Source organism: Ambystoma mexicanum, chromosome 10, assembly GCF_040938575.1.
Source record: "Ambystoma mexicanum isolate Mex_15411 chromosome 10, UKY_AmexF1_1, whole genome shotgun sequence".
NCBI classification, from domain to species: Eukaryota; Metazoa; Chordata; class Amphibia; order Caudata; family Ambystomatidae; genus Ambystoma; species Ambystoma mexicanum.
In genome coordinates, this window is record NC_090932.1 from 810,536,518 (window position 1) to 810,558,318 (window position 21,801).

At 43.2% G+C, this 21,801-nt stretch overlaps 1 protein-coding gene across 1 annotated transcript in view; it reads left to right on the forward strand.

Annotated features, from left to right (window-relative positions):
* Nucleotides 1-19,352, forward strand: part of LOC138491776 (otolin-1-like) — a 208,872-nt gene extending 189,520 nt beyond the window's left edge. The window contains exon 5 of the mRNA XM_069618481.1: nt 17,788-19,352. Coding sequence (XP_069474582.1) covers nt 17,788-18,692 — 905 coding nt within the window. The 3' untranslated portion in view covers nt 18,693-19,352. The remainder of the gene's footprint in view (nt 1-17,787) is intronic.
* The last annotated feature ends 2,449 nt before the right edge of the window (nt 19,353-21,801 follow it).

Below are 21,801 nucleotides of genomic sequence, written 5' to 3' on the forward strand. Positions count from 1 at the left end.
GCCAACAATGCCCCTAAAAAACACATTTTAATGATGTCTGTGCTGACGATACACTTGTATACAATACCCTGGCCGTTGCCTACATATATTCTAGCATTGGCATAATGAAAGATTTTCATGTTGCCTGTGCCCACAATAAATGACAGAAATGGCGTGTAAAATGTAGCATTTGCATGCTGCTGAATGGATCCCTGGGAATTGGTACCCCTAGCAAGCCCTTTCCCCATCACCCGAACTCAAACATACACCTCTACGCACATCCGCTTTCACACATGCGCATCCACTTCTACTGACATGCACAACCTTTCTCACTCACACGGACTCACTGATACCCGCTCTCAGTCACATGCATTGGATCACATGAACATGCACCTTTGTAAGGCACTTATCTGCATGCACCGGCAGCACTGCTCCTGGCTCCAGGTTTCCCCATTCCTACCCCAGCATGGAAGGCACATGGCAGCACTCAACTGCGAGCAGAAACATCCTGAGCTATGCCTTTCTTCTTTGCACAGTACTTAAAGCCCTTATCATATTTCTTGTCAGCACTCGGGGTAGAAAGGGAGGAGGAGAAGTGAAGAAGGGGGTGAGAGGAGAAAAGAGATTTCTGAGAAAACTCTAAGCACCATGTGCATATGAAAATCTTTCTGTAATCGTTATATTTGCTTTTATCAATCTTCGGGGGCAAGAAGCTCTTAGTAAGTTCTGTATAACCTAGAAGTCCAATGGCTAATGCCCAAATGACCAGGGAGCTGAGAATGGATTGCCCCACGCCTATGCGATGAGCAATTGATCATGTAGCTGAAGATGTCTTGGGCAGGCGATCATCCATCTGCAAGGTGTGTAGGTCGTATGTTTCCTATGAACTGACATTAATATGTAAGGGAGGGAAAACATGACCTGGTTGTCTGTGAGCAATGGGGCGGAAGTGATGTTGACCTGTGTTTTAAACGATACACTTTCTTTTATTTTCAAACTTGCGACACACCCAAAAAATGATTGGACAGTTGCAAAACTTTTCCATAATTGAAAATTCTACAAGTTCAAGTTTAAGAAGAGCTCAAAATATTTGCTTCATACCTCAATGCTTATTCCTTTTTTCTCATTTAAAAAAGATTGCAACCTTTTTCACAGCAAAAGTTACCGGAATATTGAATTAATGGGAGATTTCAGAAAAATGCTTTAAACATACAGGAGCATTGAACAAGCAACCATGGCATTGCTAAAACGACTAACACTGTCTTTAACACTGTCGGGTGTCTTTAAAAAACAAATGGACATTTACATAATGATACAATTATTTAGAAGTGGGAAATATTAATGAAAATGTATGTTATTCGGTTGCTTCCCAGTTAATTGGAATCTTGACCTTTCACTAAGCGGTAACATTTTTGCTCATACATTTTCCAGACAATTGTTTAGGAATAGAAAATGTCAAACTGTGTGGCGTGTGTCTTGCACATTTGTGAAATTGCATGAGTGCCGCATAGAAGGATCCTCCCACTTCAAAGTTCTCTGCCCTGCCACAAATAAGTTTTGCAACACTCACACACATTCCCATTATGCACTCATGAAAAGTCTGAAACATGACAACTATAAATAACACATTTCACAGCAGCTGAGAAAAAAGTCAAATATATATTAATTTTATTATTAAAAAAATATCAGTATAAAAGTATGTTGAAACGAAATCTTTGTGTTACACCTAGCATGAATATACGTGATGAAAAGTGTTGTGGATGGCAGCTATAGCGCAGCCTGGCAAGTCCACGCGGTTATTGTCTCCCAGGATTTCTCAGCACCACCTGGTCAGCTGCCGGTATGCTGTGTAGCGATACATCCGGAAGTTGCTTAGCTCATCCTCAGTCAGCTGGCCGTGACTGTGATTTAGCCTGTAGCTGTAGTAGGTCGTCTCCAGTACAAACGGATTCAGAACCACAGTCTGGAACCCCGGGAGGGAGGTGATGCAGTCCACATCGTACTCCTGCATCTTCTCCTGCATTCAGGCGTACATGTGGCAACAACCCTGCTCCCATGGAGCCTGCATCTCTTCACACCCATCGCAGGAGCACCTGTTGTTGGAGGGTTCCTGCCACGATGCCATCTCAGCTACTCAGGATGGGTCTTCTAGTAGCTCTCTACCGCTGCTTCCGACACACAGCTCCTCGGCACTGTCCTCTGACCTCGGCTGCTGTTCCTTCCCTGTTGGCAGGCTGTGGTGTGCTCTGCACCCCTGTAGCCTGCTCTCTCCGGTCTCCCCAATTTTTCCTTCAAGAAAAGCAACTCTGTGCCAGGTAGACGATGCGGTATGGCAAATGTCGGCAATGGTTGTGTGGAGGTTGATGCGAGCATTGATGTAAGACGAGATTTAGGTGGTGATGTGGGCCATTATATGGATGGTGGTGTGAGCCTTAATGTGCCAAAGATATGGAAAATGATATTGGTGGTGTTGGTACTGAACACATGTGGTATTGTGGGTGGGTATGTGAATGTGATAAGGACAGTGATATGGATGGTGATGTGCATGATGATTGAGATATAGCCATGAATGGAGACATGGTTGTGACGCTGATATGGATGTGATGAAAATGTGGATGATGATATTGAATTAATTAGTGATGGTTACATGGATGCTGAATATATGGGTGATGATTATCATGTGGAATGTAAGAGCGATATAGCTTGGGATGTGAGGGTAATGATGGACAGTGATCATTTGGATGTGGGTGGAGAAGATATTGATGCTAAAGATGACAATAATGTGGAACTGATGATTATGTAGATGAGGTCTTAGATGATACGATTGATGTGAGTTGTGATGATGACACAGATACTAGTGGTGATTTAGATGGTGATGATGATGTGAAATCTGTTGTGGGTGGGGATGGCAATGTGGTTAACAACGTGGGAGCTGTGGTTGGTGATTTGGATACTGTAGTTGTTGTGGAGATTTGGATGTGGATGTTAAGGTGCCATGATTTTAATCATATCCATCATGCCAGAGCCTAACCTCTTCCCCAAAGGCAGTCTAAATGCCCACCTAGGGATGTGGCAGGTTTTCCGGCAGAGAATAGTGCCGTACCGGAAGCAAGTCTCTGTAGAAAGTTTGGTCTCTGCACTTTAGTGCAAGAGAAACTACTGCTGTTGAGCATCTGACAGGATTACTATTGGATTTCATATTTTCATAGGTCCACCTTCTGGGTGAATCTATGCATTAATAATTATTACCCACGTATGATAAGCCTTTGATTGTATCTCTTTTACACAGTGTTATCACTAAACCAACAAGTGTTTTGACTTGCAAAATAGCATCTTTTGTATTCATAAATCAGAACACATTAATAATGTTCTCTGACTTCTTGTTTAGCATTAATGTATATGTACTCCATAGAGATAGTATATGACAATTAAAAATAAAACAGTCAAGCAATGAACAGTTCCTAATATAAGCAATAAAGTAGTGGAGCATAGCATCCTACTCTTCTAAAATGTAAAAATGACCTACTACCAATCACAAATATGTATGTAGCCATTGTGGCCCAGTAAAACATAACATGATACTCACAATTGTGATGCTTTGGATTCGCAAGCCAGGGGACAGGTGAGGTTATATAGACCACCCTCTGGATAATTCATATGGTAGGAAGGGTTAAAACTCTCAAAAAGTCCATGGATTCTATGGGCCTCATTCCAAGTGTGGCGGTTCGGAAAGAAGGGTGCTGGTAAGTTTACCAGCACCCTTGTTCCGGACCGCCACACTACAAGTCTTCCTGCAGGGGCCATTGTGCCAGGCAGGGTCAGACCTTCCAGGTGACATCGGTAGGTTACAGCCAACCTCGGAATGAGGCCCCATGGGTTAATAAACCAAGAAAAGCCTAAAAGCGTTTTAGAGCCATGGATCAAAAAATATTACATACAAAACATTTAAAATCCCCCAGCAAATGTTTCAAATCACCCTCAGATGCGCTTTGATGGATCCACGTATCCTGGCCAGAGAAGTATGAGGGGCAACAAAGGTAATACATGGATTATGTGTCAAAACTTAGTACCACCCCAGACTCTGTGTCACTAACACAGGAAAGATTTAAGAGCTAACCTTATCAAATATACATCAGTGTCTCTTAATAGTACTCCCACAGAAAATAAAAAAGTATGTTTAAAAAATGAAAATCGCTTATTTCAGCCTACAAAATATTGAAACAGTCTAAAAATTAGAATTTGAAAAAATTGGCCAAGTGCCAGTTTCTAGCCCCATGAACAGTTTACTGTTCAGAGTGAGGGCATCTGAAAGCCGCTTGAATGGCAGTTCAGCTTTGCAAATAAGTTTTGCTTCAAAACTACTCATTAAAAATTAGAATTTGAGAAAATTGGCAAAGTGTCATGTTTAGGCCCAACAACTATAATTACAGTCTTGGACGACTCATTAAATGTGCTGGTTTTTACTACCCATGCAGGTCAAGATCTTGTGGGCGAGCAGTGTCCTCCAGGCTGTGCTCCTTCATGGTTCAATGTAGCGCAACCTTCAGTGAAATATTAGGGACCTCTCTCAGGCTGCTAAATCAGCATCCTTTTAAAGGCCGAGCCCCACCAATTTCCCTGTTAGCCAATCACATTCTAACAGATAATGATGTCATGCATGCAATCAATAGGATCATTGAAACTAAACATCTTATTTGCTCGTATTTGAATTGAAGCCAATCTTGTCATTATTTTTCACCTATGTATTAACTTGCATGTTTCAACAAGATGGATCTTTGCCAAATGATACAATAGACATCAGTGTCTTTCTTCATGACATTTTCTACTGTTAGCATGACCTATATAAACATTCAACATTGGTTAGTGTTTTATCAATGTTGGTGTGGACTAGTGTTCTTTTTCTTTATATTAATGCAAGCATATTGCTATGCAATAACAATGCTGATAAAGTGACTATGCTCTCATTAAAGCATAGCAAGAAGATTTGTTTTGAAAAACAATGTAGGACAACGCAACAAGGTTAGCAGATATACTTTTTGCTTAGGCAATAACTTCTGTCGTGCACGCAGCATAGAATAAATAACTGTGTTTTCTAAACGCCTCAAGCTTTTGGATTTCCAGTGAACACATTTACTCCATAATACATTTGGAAAAGTGTGAGTTATGTGAGCAGATTTCCAATTGTGCTTGAGAAGGGAATGCTGGCAAAGTCAATAGTTGGAATGCACATTTGTGAAATGTATCTATGTGAATCCTAACAGTAATGTTTCATATATGGCTACAGGCTGATGTTGCCTCACTGGGAATTTAGAGCTGTTTATAGAATAGGCATATAATGCAATTCATGACAAAGAGTAATAACAATAGGATATGCAAGGTACTTCAGTTATGGAAAAAAAGTGGAAATGGTGGTATTGATGGCAATGTGGGAGGTGATGTATATGTTGATGGTAATTTGTCTGGTAATGATTATAGATATATTAATGTGTCTAGCTGGGATTGTCACAAAGATCACCAATTATTATAATGAAAACAACACCACTGACATTGGGTTGTGTGTGATTTGGGAAGTACAACATGCAGTGATAAGAGGAGACTGTGGAAGCTGGACTTCTGCATATGCTATGAGGGGCCCTGAGAATTCAACCAGAATTGGAACTAGAAAGTAGGCTTACACGAAGAAGGGATCTGTGAGGGCTCTTCCTGACCTGAGTTTCAGGCCAATTTTATGCCCAACACTGCCCAGATCCTCCTGAGAATTGTCCATTTTATTATGTACAGGGGAACAATGAAAAATTGGCTGCTGGTGCATAGACGTAGGATAACTAAACCCAGGAAGTCACATCACACATTTAGCCGCCAGGATGAGAATGTACACTATCATATGGAAGAGAAGGAAGAAATAATCTGAACCTAATATGAATCACTTATGCATGAGGATCAACAATAACAGACATGCCAACACTTGTACAATAATTCAGCAACTCTTCCCAGGCTGTCTGACCAAGACTTCCCTGACTTGAAATGTCAATTTTCAATGGCGGATATAGACTGTGCTATCACTCTGGACTTGGCGGATTCTCAGCCTTGCATTATGAACTCTTTAAAATGCTTCTTCTCATCCCAAAGACCAACCTGTTTAAGTAATTCCCCTAATATGGATTGATGATGTTGTTCATAGTGGAATCCACTGCCACTCTACTTCGAAGCCAGGGAAAAAAGTAGGTTTGGACTAGGGCATGACATTGGCTAGGACACCATTTAAAAAAGGCTCACACTCACAAATGTGAACCATTCTTCTTGTAACAGATGGTTTGAGTAGTACAGAAGGGGACTTCTTTTGGTAAAACCTTTTGCAAATCATGCATTTTAAAGAATATTGGTGTGGTAACCAGCAACACTGGTCAGAACTGCCAGCTGCACAGCAAAGTCAATCAAAAAATGACCCACACTAGCATGTTTGTCCTGGTTTGCCCTATTTTCCTGCAGGCTTTTCTGAATCTGGAAGGAAGCAAATGTGGGTTGTAACTCCCCATTTCACTATTAATTGTAGTTGCTAAAATGTATACAAGGTTTTGGTCATGTGGCTGATGAAAGCCTTCCTTCCCTTATCACATCAGGAAGGCTCCATTACTGATCGAAATGCTGAGGAAAATATCAGGCAATTTATTGACCTAATTCACAGTGCGTGGAAAGAATTGTGGGATTTCTATGTGTGCCCTTGCCTCGGGGCTATGATTTATAGAACTGGTTCATTCGTAGAACACTCATGGTGATTAGATTCAGCCCTAGTTTCATCATTCTTATATGCAATGATTACTAGAATTCTGCTCAACAACCCAATCAAAATGACCAGGGTAATATGCCTGGGCCGTCATCACCTCTAATTTTTGTCAAATCTTTGGAGCCCTTTGCCCAGTGGGTACATCAAGGGATGATATTCAGGGGTTCTCTACGATCAATGATGGACTAGCCAATCAGGTCACAAGAGCATGTGACAACACTTCTAAAATCCCTATGGGCATCCATCCAGGGGGCACAGTGAAGGGTGAAGATTAGAGATTGACCAGCCTCTTTGCCTCTTCTCCAAGAAGCCTTTGCTTTTGCCTACCACCCTGCTGAACCTGCGACTATCCCTAGCTTTCTAATTGCTGTGCTGTCTCTTCAGTTTGCCATACTCACCTTTTATGCATTCACTCCTGCTGTTTCTCCTACTCACCTCTTCAATGCTTTCTCCAATCACGCTACAGCTTCCTCCTTTCCTATCCCTACTATAAAACTCACATCCCAAATCTCCAATGACTCCATCTCTCTTGCACCTCCTACTTCCATCAAACAAAGCCAACAAGCTAACCATACCTCCCCTAAGATCTATCCACCTTGCCTCTCTTCTTCTAAGACTCCACTTCCCTACTCTTCCTTACCACGTCAAATGAACATGGCACTCCGGAATGCTCAGTCAGTATGCAACAACACTTATTTATCTTTGGCCACTTTCATGCCAGCTCTCCTCACTTAGACCTCCTTGTTATCACTGAAACCTTTTCCATGTGACACTGACACTCTGGTGGCCCTACACAACTCTAAATTATCCTTCATTCACTTTCATTGCTTGACTGGCAGAGGTGGAGGCATCGGAAACCTACTCTTTTCCCACCTCAACACCTCTTAAATCTCCAATACCATGTCCTCTCCTACCTCTTTTTAATTCATCATCTCTCTACTATTGTTCAACCTCACTCGGTTCACATCAGCTCCATCTTCCTCCCTCCTTGTCCCACTGCACCATTATTTGATGAATTGAATCTCTTTCTACTAAACATAACTTCATTCTCTTAGGAGACTTTAACCTTCCTATTTCCAACTACTTCTCAGAAATCTGAACTTGAGCCTTTTCTTAGCGACCATGCTCTTCACTCTATCCATAACCTACCAACCCGCACTCCAACCAACCTTGCTGGCTACAGGGGTTTCTAAACGTACTCCTTACACACACTAACCCTATGACTATCAACTCCACTCTCACAGATAATGATCAAACTGTCAAGTTTGCTGCAAATGTTTCAAAAGTTAGAGATTCTCTCCTGGCCTTCCTTACACTTCGTCCTTCTGCATTCCACACTCTGCCTACTCTACCATTCTCCTATGCTGCTATCTCCCACTTTAGTCACACTAATACTGAAGCAGTCCTATCTCTACTGATAAAGGCTAACTTCTCTTAAGCCCATCAGACCTTCTTCCTCCTTAGCTAGTCAAGCCTATTCCAATTTTGTGTCCTCTCTCCTCGCTGAACTCTTCAACTTGTCCTTCGAGTCTGCTTGCTTTTCCTCTATTTTCAAAACAGCCACAGTTTTCCCGCTCCTAAAAAGCAAGGGCTGACCTGAATCTACCGGCTACATTTCTCCCTGTCTCTCCTTTCGCACTACTCTAAAGTGCTCAAAAGGGTTCTGTTCAACCATCTTACAAATGTCTTAGAAATACACAACTTTTGAAAACCCCTATAAGCAGGTTTCCGTTTCCGTTATTCCACGGAAACTGCTCTCATGAATGTCTCCAACTTCATTGCCTCTGCTAAGCACTCAAACCTATCCTCTATCCTAATACTCCCTGACCTGTCTGCTATCTTTGACACTGTCAATAACTCTGATGTTATTAATACTCTCTATTTTCTTGGGGTCGTGATCAAGCTTTTGACTGGATTGAATCCTAACTGGCACCTCAGCTATTTTCTGTCTCCTGGAACAACACTTCTCAGTGGTTATATGTGATCTTACCGACCTCAGTTACAGAGTGGTAAATTACATTGTTCACAAAACACTGAAAAATACAGATTTTTAAAAAAAATTATTTGGGTTCCCCCCAAGAGCCCCTTTTTCCCACCCTTTTAAAAACACCCTAACCCCATCCCACCCATTTTAACCCCTTACCCCACTACCCTTTATATATTTATTTGAACTTTTCTGTGTTTTCTGTGTTATTATCCACTCTGTTATGCACAACTCTGTTTTGTTTCGATAAAATGACTGGATACCATCTCAGCTCACCCCTCTAACTGTTGGTGTTCCACAACTCTCTATCCTGGGACCTCTCCTCTTTACACTATACACCTCTTCTCTTGGGGCACTAATATCCCCTTTTATGTTCTCATACCAACACTTCTCAGGCAGGAACTTCTCTTTTACTGAACTGTCCTCTAATTTCTCTATCACCATTTCCAACTGTCTCTCTGCCATTAAATATTGCATGGCATTGAACTCTCTTATGATGAACTCTACCAAAACATAAGTGTTCTTCTCCCCTGCCAAATACTCTCTATCATCTCTTTTTCTGCCTATCCAGTTCCCACCAGACACTCTTCGCTACTCTTCTTCAGCTAGAAACGTCAGCATCATCTATGACCTTTCTCACACATTCTCTACTTTCATCTCCAAAACTGCAATGGCGGCTCTCCTCAACCTCCTAAATATTAGGATAATCAGGCACCTCCTTCCTTTCAACACCACCAATCATTTTTTAACCACTCTTGTCTCCTCTAAACTGGAATTCTATGCTAGGCTCCTCTTCGGTCTCACCAACTAGGTCTTTTTGTACTCTCGCAAACAGGAATCTTTTTTTTAACTCCCTCACTTCATACCTACTTCCTTATACCATCACTAGGCTGGATGGCTGATGATGCAAAACAGTTCGAGATTTCAATGTTTTCTTCTGGTTCACAAATCTACTCACGGTAAGGTACCACTGTTATCTATCTTCCTCTATCCAACTCTACAATCCTTGATTCTGCTCTTTCTCCCTTCTTGCTCCTCGTGATGGAATTATCTTACCCCGGACATTCGAGAAACAGCCAACACCGATTTGTTCAAAACCAAATTTAAAGCATACCTCCTCATCTCTGTGTCACCCTCTTAACCTATTTATTTATTCACATTTGTTTAGCGCACAGGCAGCCCGTGGGCACTGTGGCACTTGTTACAGAAGTTGAAAATGACTTATTTAACATACAGAGAAGTCATTGCTTAGTTACAAGAGGCATACTGCAAATGCAGATGTGAAAGAGGAAAAAAGAGCAAGCTGAGAGAAGGAAAGAATGTGTTAGTTAAACAGTGTGTTTTTTAGTTTTTTGCGGAAGGCAGAGAGAGAGGTTTCTGCTCTGAGTGTGCTGGGTAGTGCATTCCATAGCTTAGGGGCAATGTAGGGGAAACTTATTCCACCTGCTCTAGCTCGTTTGATGTGTGGGACCTTTAGTTGGATGGTGTGGCATTGTCTAGTAGGTCTGGTAGAGTGTGATCTGGCCAGAGTGTCAGACAAGTAAGAGGGAGCTGAAAGATTGATACATTTGTGTGTAGTAGCAAGAATTTTAAAAGTAATTCGCTCTTTGACTGGTAGCCAAAGTGCTGATTTTCTGGCTTGCGTGATGTGGTCTCTTTTTGGTATATTGAGCGCTGCTCTAAGTGCATTGTTCTGTGTTGTTTGGAGTTTATTTAGGTTTGTTTTGGAGGTGCCAATAGCGCATTACAATAATCTAATTTGGCTCCAATGGTGGCTCTGGCAATGGATAGGCAGTTATCTTGGGTTAGGAATGGTTTGATGGCATTAATGAGCTTGGTGCTAAAGGCGGAGGCAGAAACAATGGAGTTGACTTGCTTGTCCATGGAGAGTGAAGCGTCAATATGGACTCCTAGAGTTTTAACAGAGAGTAGAACTGGGATGACAGAATTGTCGATGCAGAAATTGGAGTAGAGTGTGTCAAGGTTGCTCAGAGTGGATTTTTGACCAAGGATGAGGATATTGGTCTTGTCTCCGTTAAGTCCCTTCGTGGCCAACCATGCTTGGATGGTGGCGTAGATATGCTGGAGGATGGCAGTGTCCTGATGGTAGAGTCCAGTAAGCGGAAGGAGCACTTGGGTATCGTCAGCGTAGTTTGTGTAGGTGATCCCAAGTGCTTCCAGCTTATCAAAGAGAGGTTTAGTGAAAAGATTATAGAGGGTAGGAGCCGTACATGAGCCCTGTGGGACCCCACATTGGATGATGGTAGGCTCTGCGTTTGCTATATTGGAGAACACTTTCATCACTCTTCCTTCGAGGAAGGAGGTGATCCAATTCGAGGACTGCTTGGAGAAGTGCGCAGCCTGTGTGAGATGGTTTGTGAGGGTGGCATGATCAACCAAATCAAATGCTGCTGAATGGTGTAGGAGGAGCAGGAGGGCCAGCTTGCCGTTATCTAAGATTTGGGTGATTTGGTTCTTCAAATCTAGTAATGCCGTTTCAGTACCGGAAACCTGACTGCCTTTTTCCTAGGACAGAGTTGTTTTCAATATAAGACTGGATCTGCATATGTGCAGCTTTATCTAAGATTTTAAGGAGATATGGAACCGTTTAATGGGATAGAAGTTGTTAGGTTGGGCAGGGTCCAGAGGTGGTTTCTTTAAGAGCAGGCACACCCACGCCTCTTTAAGGCTGTCTGGGACTTTGCCAGCCTTGAAGGATGCGTTAATGAAGGCAGTGATAATTGGAGTAAGAGGTACAGCACACTCTTTTATGATGTTAGGGGGGCATATGCCACCTTTGCATTGAGAGGGTTTGAGCTGTTTGAGGATGTGCAGGACATCCGATTCAGTGATTTGAGAAAAGTTAAATTTGGGAGAGTGATTGTCTTTGGAGGTATTGTGAGTCTGAGTCTGCTGGGGGTGAAGAGCCTTGTAGAGTTCTGCTATTTTATTTTGAAGAAGGTCTATTTTTTTAGCATAGCTACTTGGATGCTGTTGCACCAAGCTTTGTCCTTAACAATCTCATTGGTGCAGATTGGAGGAAATGTAAGCTCTTTAAAGATGGTGAAGTGCTCTTTTGAATGGGAGTTAGCTTCTGTGATGCGCTTATTGTAAGTTTCGGATTTGGCCTTAAATATGGCATTTTTGTATTTTTTAGTAATGCTTAGAAAGCTTTCTTTGGTGGCGTCACAGTGATTGGCCTGCCATGTTTTAAGAGCTTGGCACTTACATTGGCGTAGATTCAATAGGTCCTCTGAGAACCATGAATTGGAGTGGAACGATTTTTTTTCTTTTTTGTTTTCTAGGGGTGCTGCAGCGTTAACGGCATGAGTGAGGGTGTCTTTGAAGATCTCTGCTAGAGTTTTGGGGTCAGATGAGAAGGCAAGGATTGTTAAGAAAGGGACATATGTATGTTGTCTGCTGTAAGTTTTTTGGCACTTCTGGCTAGCTTGGCAGGTGCAAATGTTGTAGGTTTGGAAAATGCGGATATGGGAATGCAGAATTGAAGGCAATTATGATCAGTCAATGGGAGGACTGTGTTTGAATTGATGATGCTGCCACAGATGTAATCTGCCACCCAGTCTAGGATACAGCCTTTATCATGGGTAGGGGCTGTTACTTTCTGTGTGAATCCTAAGTCTATAAGGTCTTTGGTGAGAGTAGCTGCTGTTTTATCCAATTTATCATCGTATCCAAGGTTTAGGTCTCCTAGGAGCAGTGTTTTGGTGGGTTTTTTTATGTTGTTGCCAAGGAGGTGGTTGATGATTATACCTGGGAAGTTACTATGGGGACCTGGAGGTCTGTTGATGACATGAATGTTTACTGTGTCTTTAGGGGAGAGGGATAATTTGGCTGAGAGAATGTCAATCTTATCTTCCCCATGGTGGGGAGTCTGATGGTAAGGGTATCTGCAAAGATTAGTGCAACCCCACTTCCTGTTTTAGATAGCCTGTCCTGTTTTAAGATCGAGTAGCCTGAGGGTAGGGCTAAGCTGATGGTAGGGCCAGAGGCTACATGCAGCCATTTTTCTGTTATGGTTAATATATCTAAGTCCTGGCTGGAGATAAGATCATTGACTTCTATAGCATGTGCGTTGAGTGAGCGAACATTGAGTAGAGCACATTTAAGATGTTGAGGTTTCTTAGATTGAGGAGGCCTGATATCTTTAGTGGGAGTATGCTTTCTTGTAATGGAAGTATGCGGTGGCTGGGTAGAGAGTGAGTCTTTACCATGTTTATGCGTTTATGTGCACTTATGTGGGGATAGTGGCAAATCTTGGCGTGAGTACGTGATCCCAAATGGAAGTTCCTAGGTATTACCTGCATGGGTGTGGTGATGATGGCTATAGGGTGTGTGCGTGTTCTGAATCTGTGCTACCTAAATTGGTTCTCAAGCATTGTGTGCTGAGTATTGTATGTGACGGTGTGCCCTGATTCCATAATGTGGCTGTTAGGTTGAGACTTAGGCACAAAGTATGCGATATTAATAGAGAGTATAATGCAAACTAGGCCTATGTAAATGTGAAGGGTGTACATTTTGAGGTAGGGGTGCCGGTGCAAGGGGGATAACTATGTGGTATGAGTACAGGCTGTTCTCTGGCAGCGCAGCGAGCAGTGTTATCTGTTGAGAGTGGAACCTAATGAGAAAGTGAAGGTGGCTACATAGAGACAGTTAGAGGACAGAGATCTAACAAAAATTGGCTAGGTGGGCTTTAGACAATTTTAACCTCGGCAAGGTATACCAGGAATCACAAGCGGTGCAACACATTTTTACAGAAAAAAGGGTGCTCGGTCCCCATTTGGCATATATACATTTACATATACATATAAGCAAACATGCATTCCTATGTAGGACAAACTTTCAGTGCTGACTATGAACTAGTCGGGTAGGGGTGCATAGAAAGTTTGATGGCAAGTTTGGGTACATTGATAAGAGATGCATTGACATAGGCTAGAGCGGGATGCCTATGATCAGCATGTATGATGCTGGGTGGCGTTTTTTTTGTTAAGCGTGGTAGCCCCTCGTAAAGAAAAGTTTGCGATGGGGTGGCGAAACAGTCTTAGAGTTCCTTTAGAGTAACGCACCTATGCTGTGCAGACTCTTACCTTCTGGGTATGCAGGAGGAAAACTTGTGGCCCAAGGCTCCTTAGGCTCAGACAGGCTCGAGACAGGGGCAGCTTGCCTTTGTGTATCGGCCTTCGTGTTGAGGGCTGGCTCTCGTCTGCTGGCTCTCATCGGGTGCAATAAGGAGGGCAGCGGCCAATTGGATGCCGCGTTGCTGCTGCAAGGCACTCAGAATGCTGGAGGACGATTACGATCCTCTGCGGGCGGCCATCTTGGAAAGGAGTTTCCTCCTTGTCGGCAATGGAGGTCTGTGGATGCAAGTGGCAAAATGGGTGCTGGTGGGCTGTTGCACCAAAATCGAATCTAGGCAGTGCAATGAAGGTGGCAGTCACGGCGATTCCGTGAATCTCGGGGTGAACACACGTCTACTGGCATACGAAGTGAAGAGGGGCCATCCGGCTTATCTCAGATGGGGACGTTGTTTGGCCCATCTGCTAGTCTGCTCCTGCAGTACTAGGGAGGTGAGCTCCTGCTCCTCCACGGGTCACACGTACAAATGAGCTGTTCAGGACCTACCTCTCATCTGCCCTCTAACTAATATTTTTCCCCTCTAACCTGCCTCTGTCCCATACTTTCTATGCCTCCACTCTAGCACTTCATCCATCATGATCACACCCCTAACAAAGCCGGCCTTACCGCCTAACTGCACTTAAACATGTCTATTGTTGATTGTCCTTAATCTATGTAAGAACACCCATGTATTGTCCGCGGTGACTGTTCCATTTACTCCCCTCCATGCCCTGGCCAGAATGTCACTCAAACTCACCCCATTGTAAGAAGCTCACTGTTTCCCATGAAATCTGATTTGTTATCTATTGTACATTTTTTTGGGATCAAAAGAACATTATTCTGCTCTGTGTATGAATTAATAAATACATTAAATAAATAAATAAAGGTTTATAGGTGGTGCAAGATAACTACTTAAAGATGACGCCTGTTACAGAAGCATCCAGTGCAGCTCTTTGGGAACCGGAGTGGTGTAGTCATCTTTCTTTGGCCCTCTACAAGAAATTCTAAGGCACGCTAGTTGGCTTTCAGCAGGGCCAGTTTTGATGTTGGTACACCTGCAAGCAACAGATCATTCCAATAGTCTGTTTCAGAGTGGATGTGTGAATGGGCTACATTTTACAGAGAAAAGCAATCGGGAAAGAAACTGTTACTGTTTTCTTTACAATGTGAGCCCTGAAGAAGAGGTCACTTTGGTGAATAATAGTGACTTGTCACCGAAAGTGAGCTGGTCGTGAATCATATTTTGCTTCTGTTAGCCAATTTTGGATGAGCTTTCCAGAAGGATACATTAAGTCTTCATTGGATTCATCTTAAGATGGGCAAAGCATTCAGAACCATATGCGGGAGAAGCAGACTTTCAGCCACTGCATGTATTGCACACAATTAACCAATAGGTATAGATGTGGGCCATTACCTTATTGGTGCATCTTAATGTCAGTTTTAGCGAGGTGCTCAAGTGGAGTAACATCAGTGTTTTTCCACATTTTTAAAGTCTGCAGGACTCCATGGGGATGTAGTCAGATTTACCATGAGCAGTAATTCTGCTGCGGTAAAAGCAACATTTCTTTGAGGTAAAGTGGAGTATTTACCTCCACTTCACCTCCAAACTTGGAATTCAGCAGTTTGGTAATGGTGGCAGAAATTCCTTTATTGTCAAATAAGTGGCAGTGAAGGACTTACCACCACACATGTACTGCGTTGCCAAACTCATCATGAAGCCCTTTGTTACTGGGCCTGACAAACCGTAAGACATCACACACAGGTGATTATTTCTCTTGGTAGAAATTGTCAAGTGTCATACAGCCACACCACTTCCTCCTGCATGTCACAGAACGTGAAATCCTCTGGTCTAAGTAAATCCCTTATTACAGGTAGGCCTGCAAGTAAATGTTTTTCATAATTAGTACTCGGCGAGGGTCAATGAGCTTGTTACAAGCAAGCTCATTGGCCATCACCTGGGCCTTACCTCGCCAAGAAGGCTCTGAAGCCTCTGCTTCACCACCTTGGCTCCGGAGGTTCCTTTCGTGACTGGTCACCATGGAAAGGGAGAAGGGACTACACGTAGTCCCATCTCCCTGTTCCATGGTGGGCATTTTTTTAAAACTTTTTTTTCCATTCATCTGAATGGTCACAATGGAAAGGGAGAAGGGACTACATGCAGTCTCCTCCCGATCCCCGGTGGCCATTATTGCAGCTTTTTTTTTCACAAGTCGAGAAACGGTTGCAGCGCCATTTCTCGACTCGAGAAAAAGTGCAATTAGAACCCTGTTATGACGTGCTGGGGTTCTAACGGCAATTTGACCCAAGGAGGGGACCATTACCGGTCAGGTAATGCCCCTGAGGTCCGGTAAAGCGATCAGGCTTCTAACTTTGGCCACGGGGCATCACCCAACAGGTAATGGCCCTCCTCGGGTCATATTGCCTAAATAAGTGTTGCGTGGGAGCTAATCCCCACCTTATCTCCGTAAAATAAAGTCTGTCCTATTTGCACGCGTTCTACAGAAATGTACAGTTAACCTGTCTCTTGGACAGGCCACTGTGCATTTATGATGAAAATAAATACATAAATAAATAGGTACATCCATGCATACACAAATAAAATAATAAAGACCAGCAAATAAAAACCTGAGAATACCAAAGAACTCTCATTCTTGCATGCATTACTGAACGTGGATCATGAAACCTATTCACGTTTTATGGATTCCACAAAGAATGTGCATTAAATAATGTGAATATAAAGAAATACGCTGTAGATTATTTACATAGTTTGGGTAATTCTGAAAACCTGATTGGATTGTACTATTCAATGGATGGGCGAGCCCCACGCTGACAATGAACTATGTGAAACTAAAAGGCCTGATGAATGTTTGATTATTTCATACGGAGCCCTGCGTTCCTATATAACACTTGAAATGGCATGCATTTCTAGCCCCTCGTGCGGGACGGAAGGGTGACGAGACATGTGTTGCTACTTTAGTCTTTATTCTTGAATTAGCCTCCTCACTTCCCGCAGCAGGCTCCTCCTCTTCCTCCTCCAGACTCCCATTCCTTAACCCCTTGTCCCCTGTGCTTTTCCCTCATAACACTGTGTATGCTTGCAGTACACGAACAATGCTTATGCACATTCTATATGACATTTATAACTCTTTGCCACAACAAACAAACACACTGAAAACTGCCCCCGTCCCACAATGGGTGTATTTGAAAAAAAAAGTCCAAATTGCATGCCAGGGACTGTCCACATCAGCATTTATCTGCTATTTGGCTCCAACGTGCAATTTTCATTTTTTGCCAAATGGAGTGCAAAAGTAGAGTACAAAGAGTTAAAATCACCATTACTCCCTAGTTCTACTTAGTAAATGCTGCCTGCGAATTCCTATGGAATCCAGGCGCTAAAAACCGTGTATTCCCTAAGAATCCATTCCTTTTACACTAGTATTAAAATCTCATGCAGGCATAAAAGAATCCATTCCTTTTACACTAGTATTAAAATCTCATGCAGGCATAAAAACATGTGCTCTTTGAAGGACGGAGAAGGAATGCCCAGTGGAATGTAAATTCTGTTCTGTGACCTTGCTTACCCAACTGGTAGCAAAATTCAATTGGGTGTAACAGTATTGGGTAATTGGATAACACCTTGCTTTTCTACCTTACCTATACACTCTGGGGCTTGTAAAATAACCCCCAATCATTCACCAGTGAGTCGTCTTTTTACTTGTCCTAGTATTTTCTGTACCAGGAAGCCACCAAGGTGATGATAGTTGTGCTTTAGAAGAACTGCAAAATAAACATGAATAAACATTAAAAAAAAAAGCGTATTTTAAAATGATATATGATGTGGTGATTTTCATTGTGAATATGTGTATTACTGCTGTACTAAAGTCACTTCTTTGTTTTATTTTTGCAGGGGATATTGGCACTAAAGGCGATAAAGGACACTTTGGCCTTCCGGGGCTGAAAGGACAGAAAGGCGCGAAGGGGGACAATTGTGAAAATGGCACCAAAGGAGAGAAAGGCGACAAGGGGGAACAGGGCTTCACAGGAATAGATGGTGAAAAAGGAGACAAAGGAGAAAAGGGAGACTTTGGAGAAAAGGGTAATTCTGGGGAACCAGGTGAGAAAGGAGAACAGGGAGAGGTTGGATTAAACGGGTTGCGGGGAGAGAAAGGTTTCAAAGGGGACCCGGGAGATAATGGGGTAGGTGGCCTGGACGGGGAACGTGGCGAAAAGGGTGATGCCGGCTTGAAAGGAGAGAAGGGTGACATAGGACCTGCTGGTCTCACAGGACCTCCTGGGCATAAAGGTAGTATGGGTGCAAAGGGTGTAAGAGGAGCGATCGGAAAGAAAGGTGGCAGGGGCACCAAAGGTTCCAAGGGCGACAATTCAAAGAGTGCAAGGTCAGCATTTAGTGTTGGCTTATCGAAGCCTTTTCCACCGCCGAACCTCCCGGTTAAATTTGACAAGATCTTATACAACGAACAGGAGGATTATAATCCCTCTTCAGGCAAGTTTAACTGCACCATACCTGGCGTTTACGTGTTTGCCTTTCACGTAACAGTGAGAGGCAGGCCTGCTCGGATAAGTATTGTGGCAGAGAACAAAAAACAGGTTAAGAACCGCGAAACTCTCTATGGTCAGGAGATAGACCAGGCCTCATCTATGATCATTCTAAAACTAAACACTGGCGACCAGGTGTGGCTGGAGGTTGCAAGAGATTGGAACGGGCTCTACGTTAGCAGTGAGGATGACAGCATATTTACGGGCTACCTTCTCTACCCCGATGAAATTCTTGAGACTCCGCTGTCAATATAGCTAATGATATTAAGAGTGAATCTGTATTTGTCTATATTTTTTTAGGAATTCCTGAATGTAGAATTAAATATTCTCTTTTGTACTAAAATGATGTAAAAATGTTATGAGTTCATATTTACAATATTTGTAATAAATCAAGTACGTTTAGCTAAACATCTGTCAGTCATTTCTAATTTCAATTGTTAAATGGTCATAAAAAGTATGAATGGTGTCAATTGTATCGCTGATCTCAATTTGGCTTTCAAGCGTCAGCTCTAAGTCCAAAAGAAACCTCACACGTGTCTTTGTTTTTATATTTTAAGCAGCATAGTATAAGTTATACTTAAAATAAATGACAGCACTTATCAAAATGGCATTTTGAATGGAGCCACTGAAAAGGTAATTAGCCTGCTGCTGGTGGTTCGATGTTTCATCCATTCGCAACGTTACTTGGTTTTAGATGTAGTGACTCCATTTTACACATGGCATGCTAGTAAATATACACGAATACGTGTCTTACACATAAACCTGCCCTTCAATGTGGTAGCTTAAATTGTTACTTAAAGGGAAGAAACTCAAAGAAATGAACGTAGCTCGCATAGCCTGCAGTATTTCAATGGACTGAATTGTTAATGACTCTGTCAGAAATTGAAGTGGGATCTCCGAATTAAAATGAATTTTAACAAGGGAAATGGCCTTTGTGTCTTCGTTCAAAGGATCAAGAGGGCTACAAGATATAATTCCCCATTAACTGGGAAAGTGCTGAAACATCCAATACACCGAATGCCGCTGAGGCGAGAGTCAACGTGAGGTCAGTGAGGGTGCAGGAAGCGGAGCCTGCTCTCGCAATTAAAAGGTCCTTGCTTGGCGTGCTCCATTCAAAACGCACGGGTTTGAAATTCGCACAATCGAAGAAGCGAGTCTGCGCTGCCGGACTTATTTGCATCCTTCGGCAGTCGAAAAGGTCGATTGTCGCCGTATCGAATGCGAATTACAAGTACGTATGTTGTTGTGTCGTCTTGTAAGTGGTTTGTTGTTTTCACTGTGCTACAGAGTACTTATGTGAAACAAATCTGAGGCCGTCTTTTGCAATTTGATTTGTGGCTGAAAAGACTACTTCAATGACATGAGGAGGCGTTTACAAAATGAACTATAAACATCGGATTCTAAAGACCTTGAGAGACACTTAAGATTAAAAAAAAATAAAGCAGGAGAGACGTGAGTGAATATGTTGTACAGACGAGGGCATTTGCTTCTCATTTCATTTGTTGGTTCACGTTTCTGTTGCGTTAGCCGAACACGAGCTCCCTTTCAGAGGAGCAGCGAGCGTGATGAATGTCCCTGAGAGCCTCTGGGATTATGTTGTTCCCTGAAGAAAACATGGCGGGTGTGGGAGACAGGAGACTTTCTACACAATGAAGGCTTTCTATAGAAGTTTTTTCTTGCTTACCTTTGAAAAGAACACATTTAGGTTTTGCAGACGTTCACGCTCAGTGTCCCCCGAGAATCCGAGGGCAGCTCACATGAACAGCACCGCACTGCGATATTATGGATGTTAACCAACCTTTAACATTTAATTTCTATCTACACAATGAATGCTTCATTTCCAGTGGTGTCACCAGGAATCAAATTTAGGAGGGGCACAGAGGGGACCACAGACAAAAGAAGGGGGGCCACCTGTAAATGGGCAATGTTTGACGTCAGGAGCACTCCTGCAGAGAATCTATTGTGCACACCAACTACCACACCCCTTTTGGGGACCTACCCTCCCATCAGAATGTAGGCACTAAACCATTAAGTCACTAATGACCCATCATTAGCGGTTTTGTGTGCTACATTCTGATTAGAGGGGCTGCACTTTGCTGGGGGGTGTCTTAACAGCTCTTCATTGTTGTGTAGTATGATTGATTGAGGCCCTGTGTGTTTGCTGTGCTGGCGGAAAGATCACTGCAGACAGTGCAATGAAAGTAGCCCAGCTGAGGTAGAGGGGGCTCTAGGGGGGCCCAGGATTTCAGAGGAGCGGCCCGCTCCCCCTCCCCAGCCCCCCTAGCGACGCAACTGTTCATATCATCTGAAACAACCACTCTAAAGCATATAAGAGTGGTGGTTTTGCCATGTGAATGTATATGAGCCAGTGTCTGTACACCCCTTGTAAAACAAAAAAAAGAAATAAACCTGGGAATGAATCCTCCAAGTACTGTAGACAAAGTTTGTTTGATTGTTTATTTATATAGCGCCTATACACAATGTGTTTCAAAGCACTTCAAGGAGGGAGGGAACATAGGAAAATACAGTTACATTCAGTAAAAGTCCTTGAAACAATACAGAATGTGAAAAAATAACTATCATAATAGGCCTGTCCACATTTCTGATAGTGCAAGTGCATAGAACAAGTAAGGCAAGAGGGAAAAGAAGGAGAACAAAGCAAGCAGTAACATTACTATGTCTGACGACAATTGATGTAGTGCAGGAGGTAACAAGAGGAGGGGTGAGAGGGGGGTGTGGGGGGATATGAGTGGGGAGAAGGAGAGGAAAAAGGCACGCTACTGAGCAAATTTGTCAGTGACACATTTAAAAAGCAGGGGTGGGGGGAGGAGGGAGAAGAACAAGGGGGGAGGAGGGGAGACAGACAAGCTTCTATCAAAAGTCAAGAGAACAGATGATAGGAGTAAGTGCTAGGAGGGGGAAGGCTGAGAGGATGGAGAAATAAGTAGGATGGGGAGTCGGTAGATAGTAGAAGAGGAGGGAAATTCGGAGGGGGAAAGGGGGTAGAAGGCAGGTAAGGAGGGGTACACAGAGCCAAAAAGAGGGGGGCAAGGCAGGGTGGGGGCTCACAGACACTCACTAGGGGGCATACATACACTCACTCACTAGGGGGGCAAGGGGGCACACAGACACTCGGGTGGGCATGGGGGGCACACATACACTCACTCAAGGGGGGCATGGGGGCACACAGACACTCACGGAGGGCATACAGATACTCACAGGGGGCATGGGGGCACACAGACACTCACGAGGGGGCATGGGGCACACAGACACGGGGGGCATGGGGGCACACAGACAATCACTCAAGGGGAAATGGGGGCACACAGACACTCACAGGGGGCATGGGGGCACACAGACACTCACG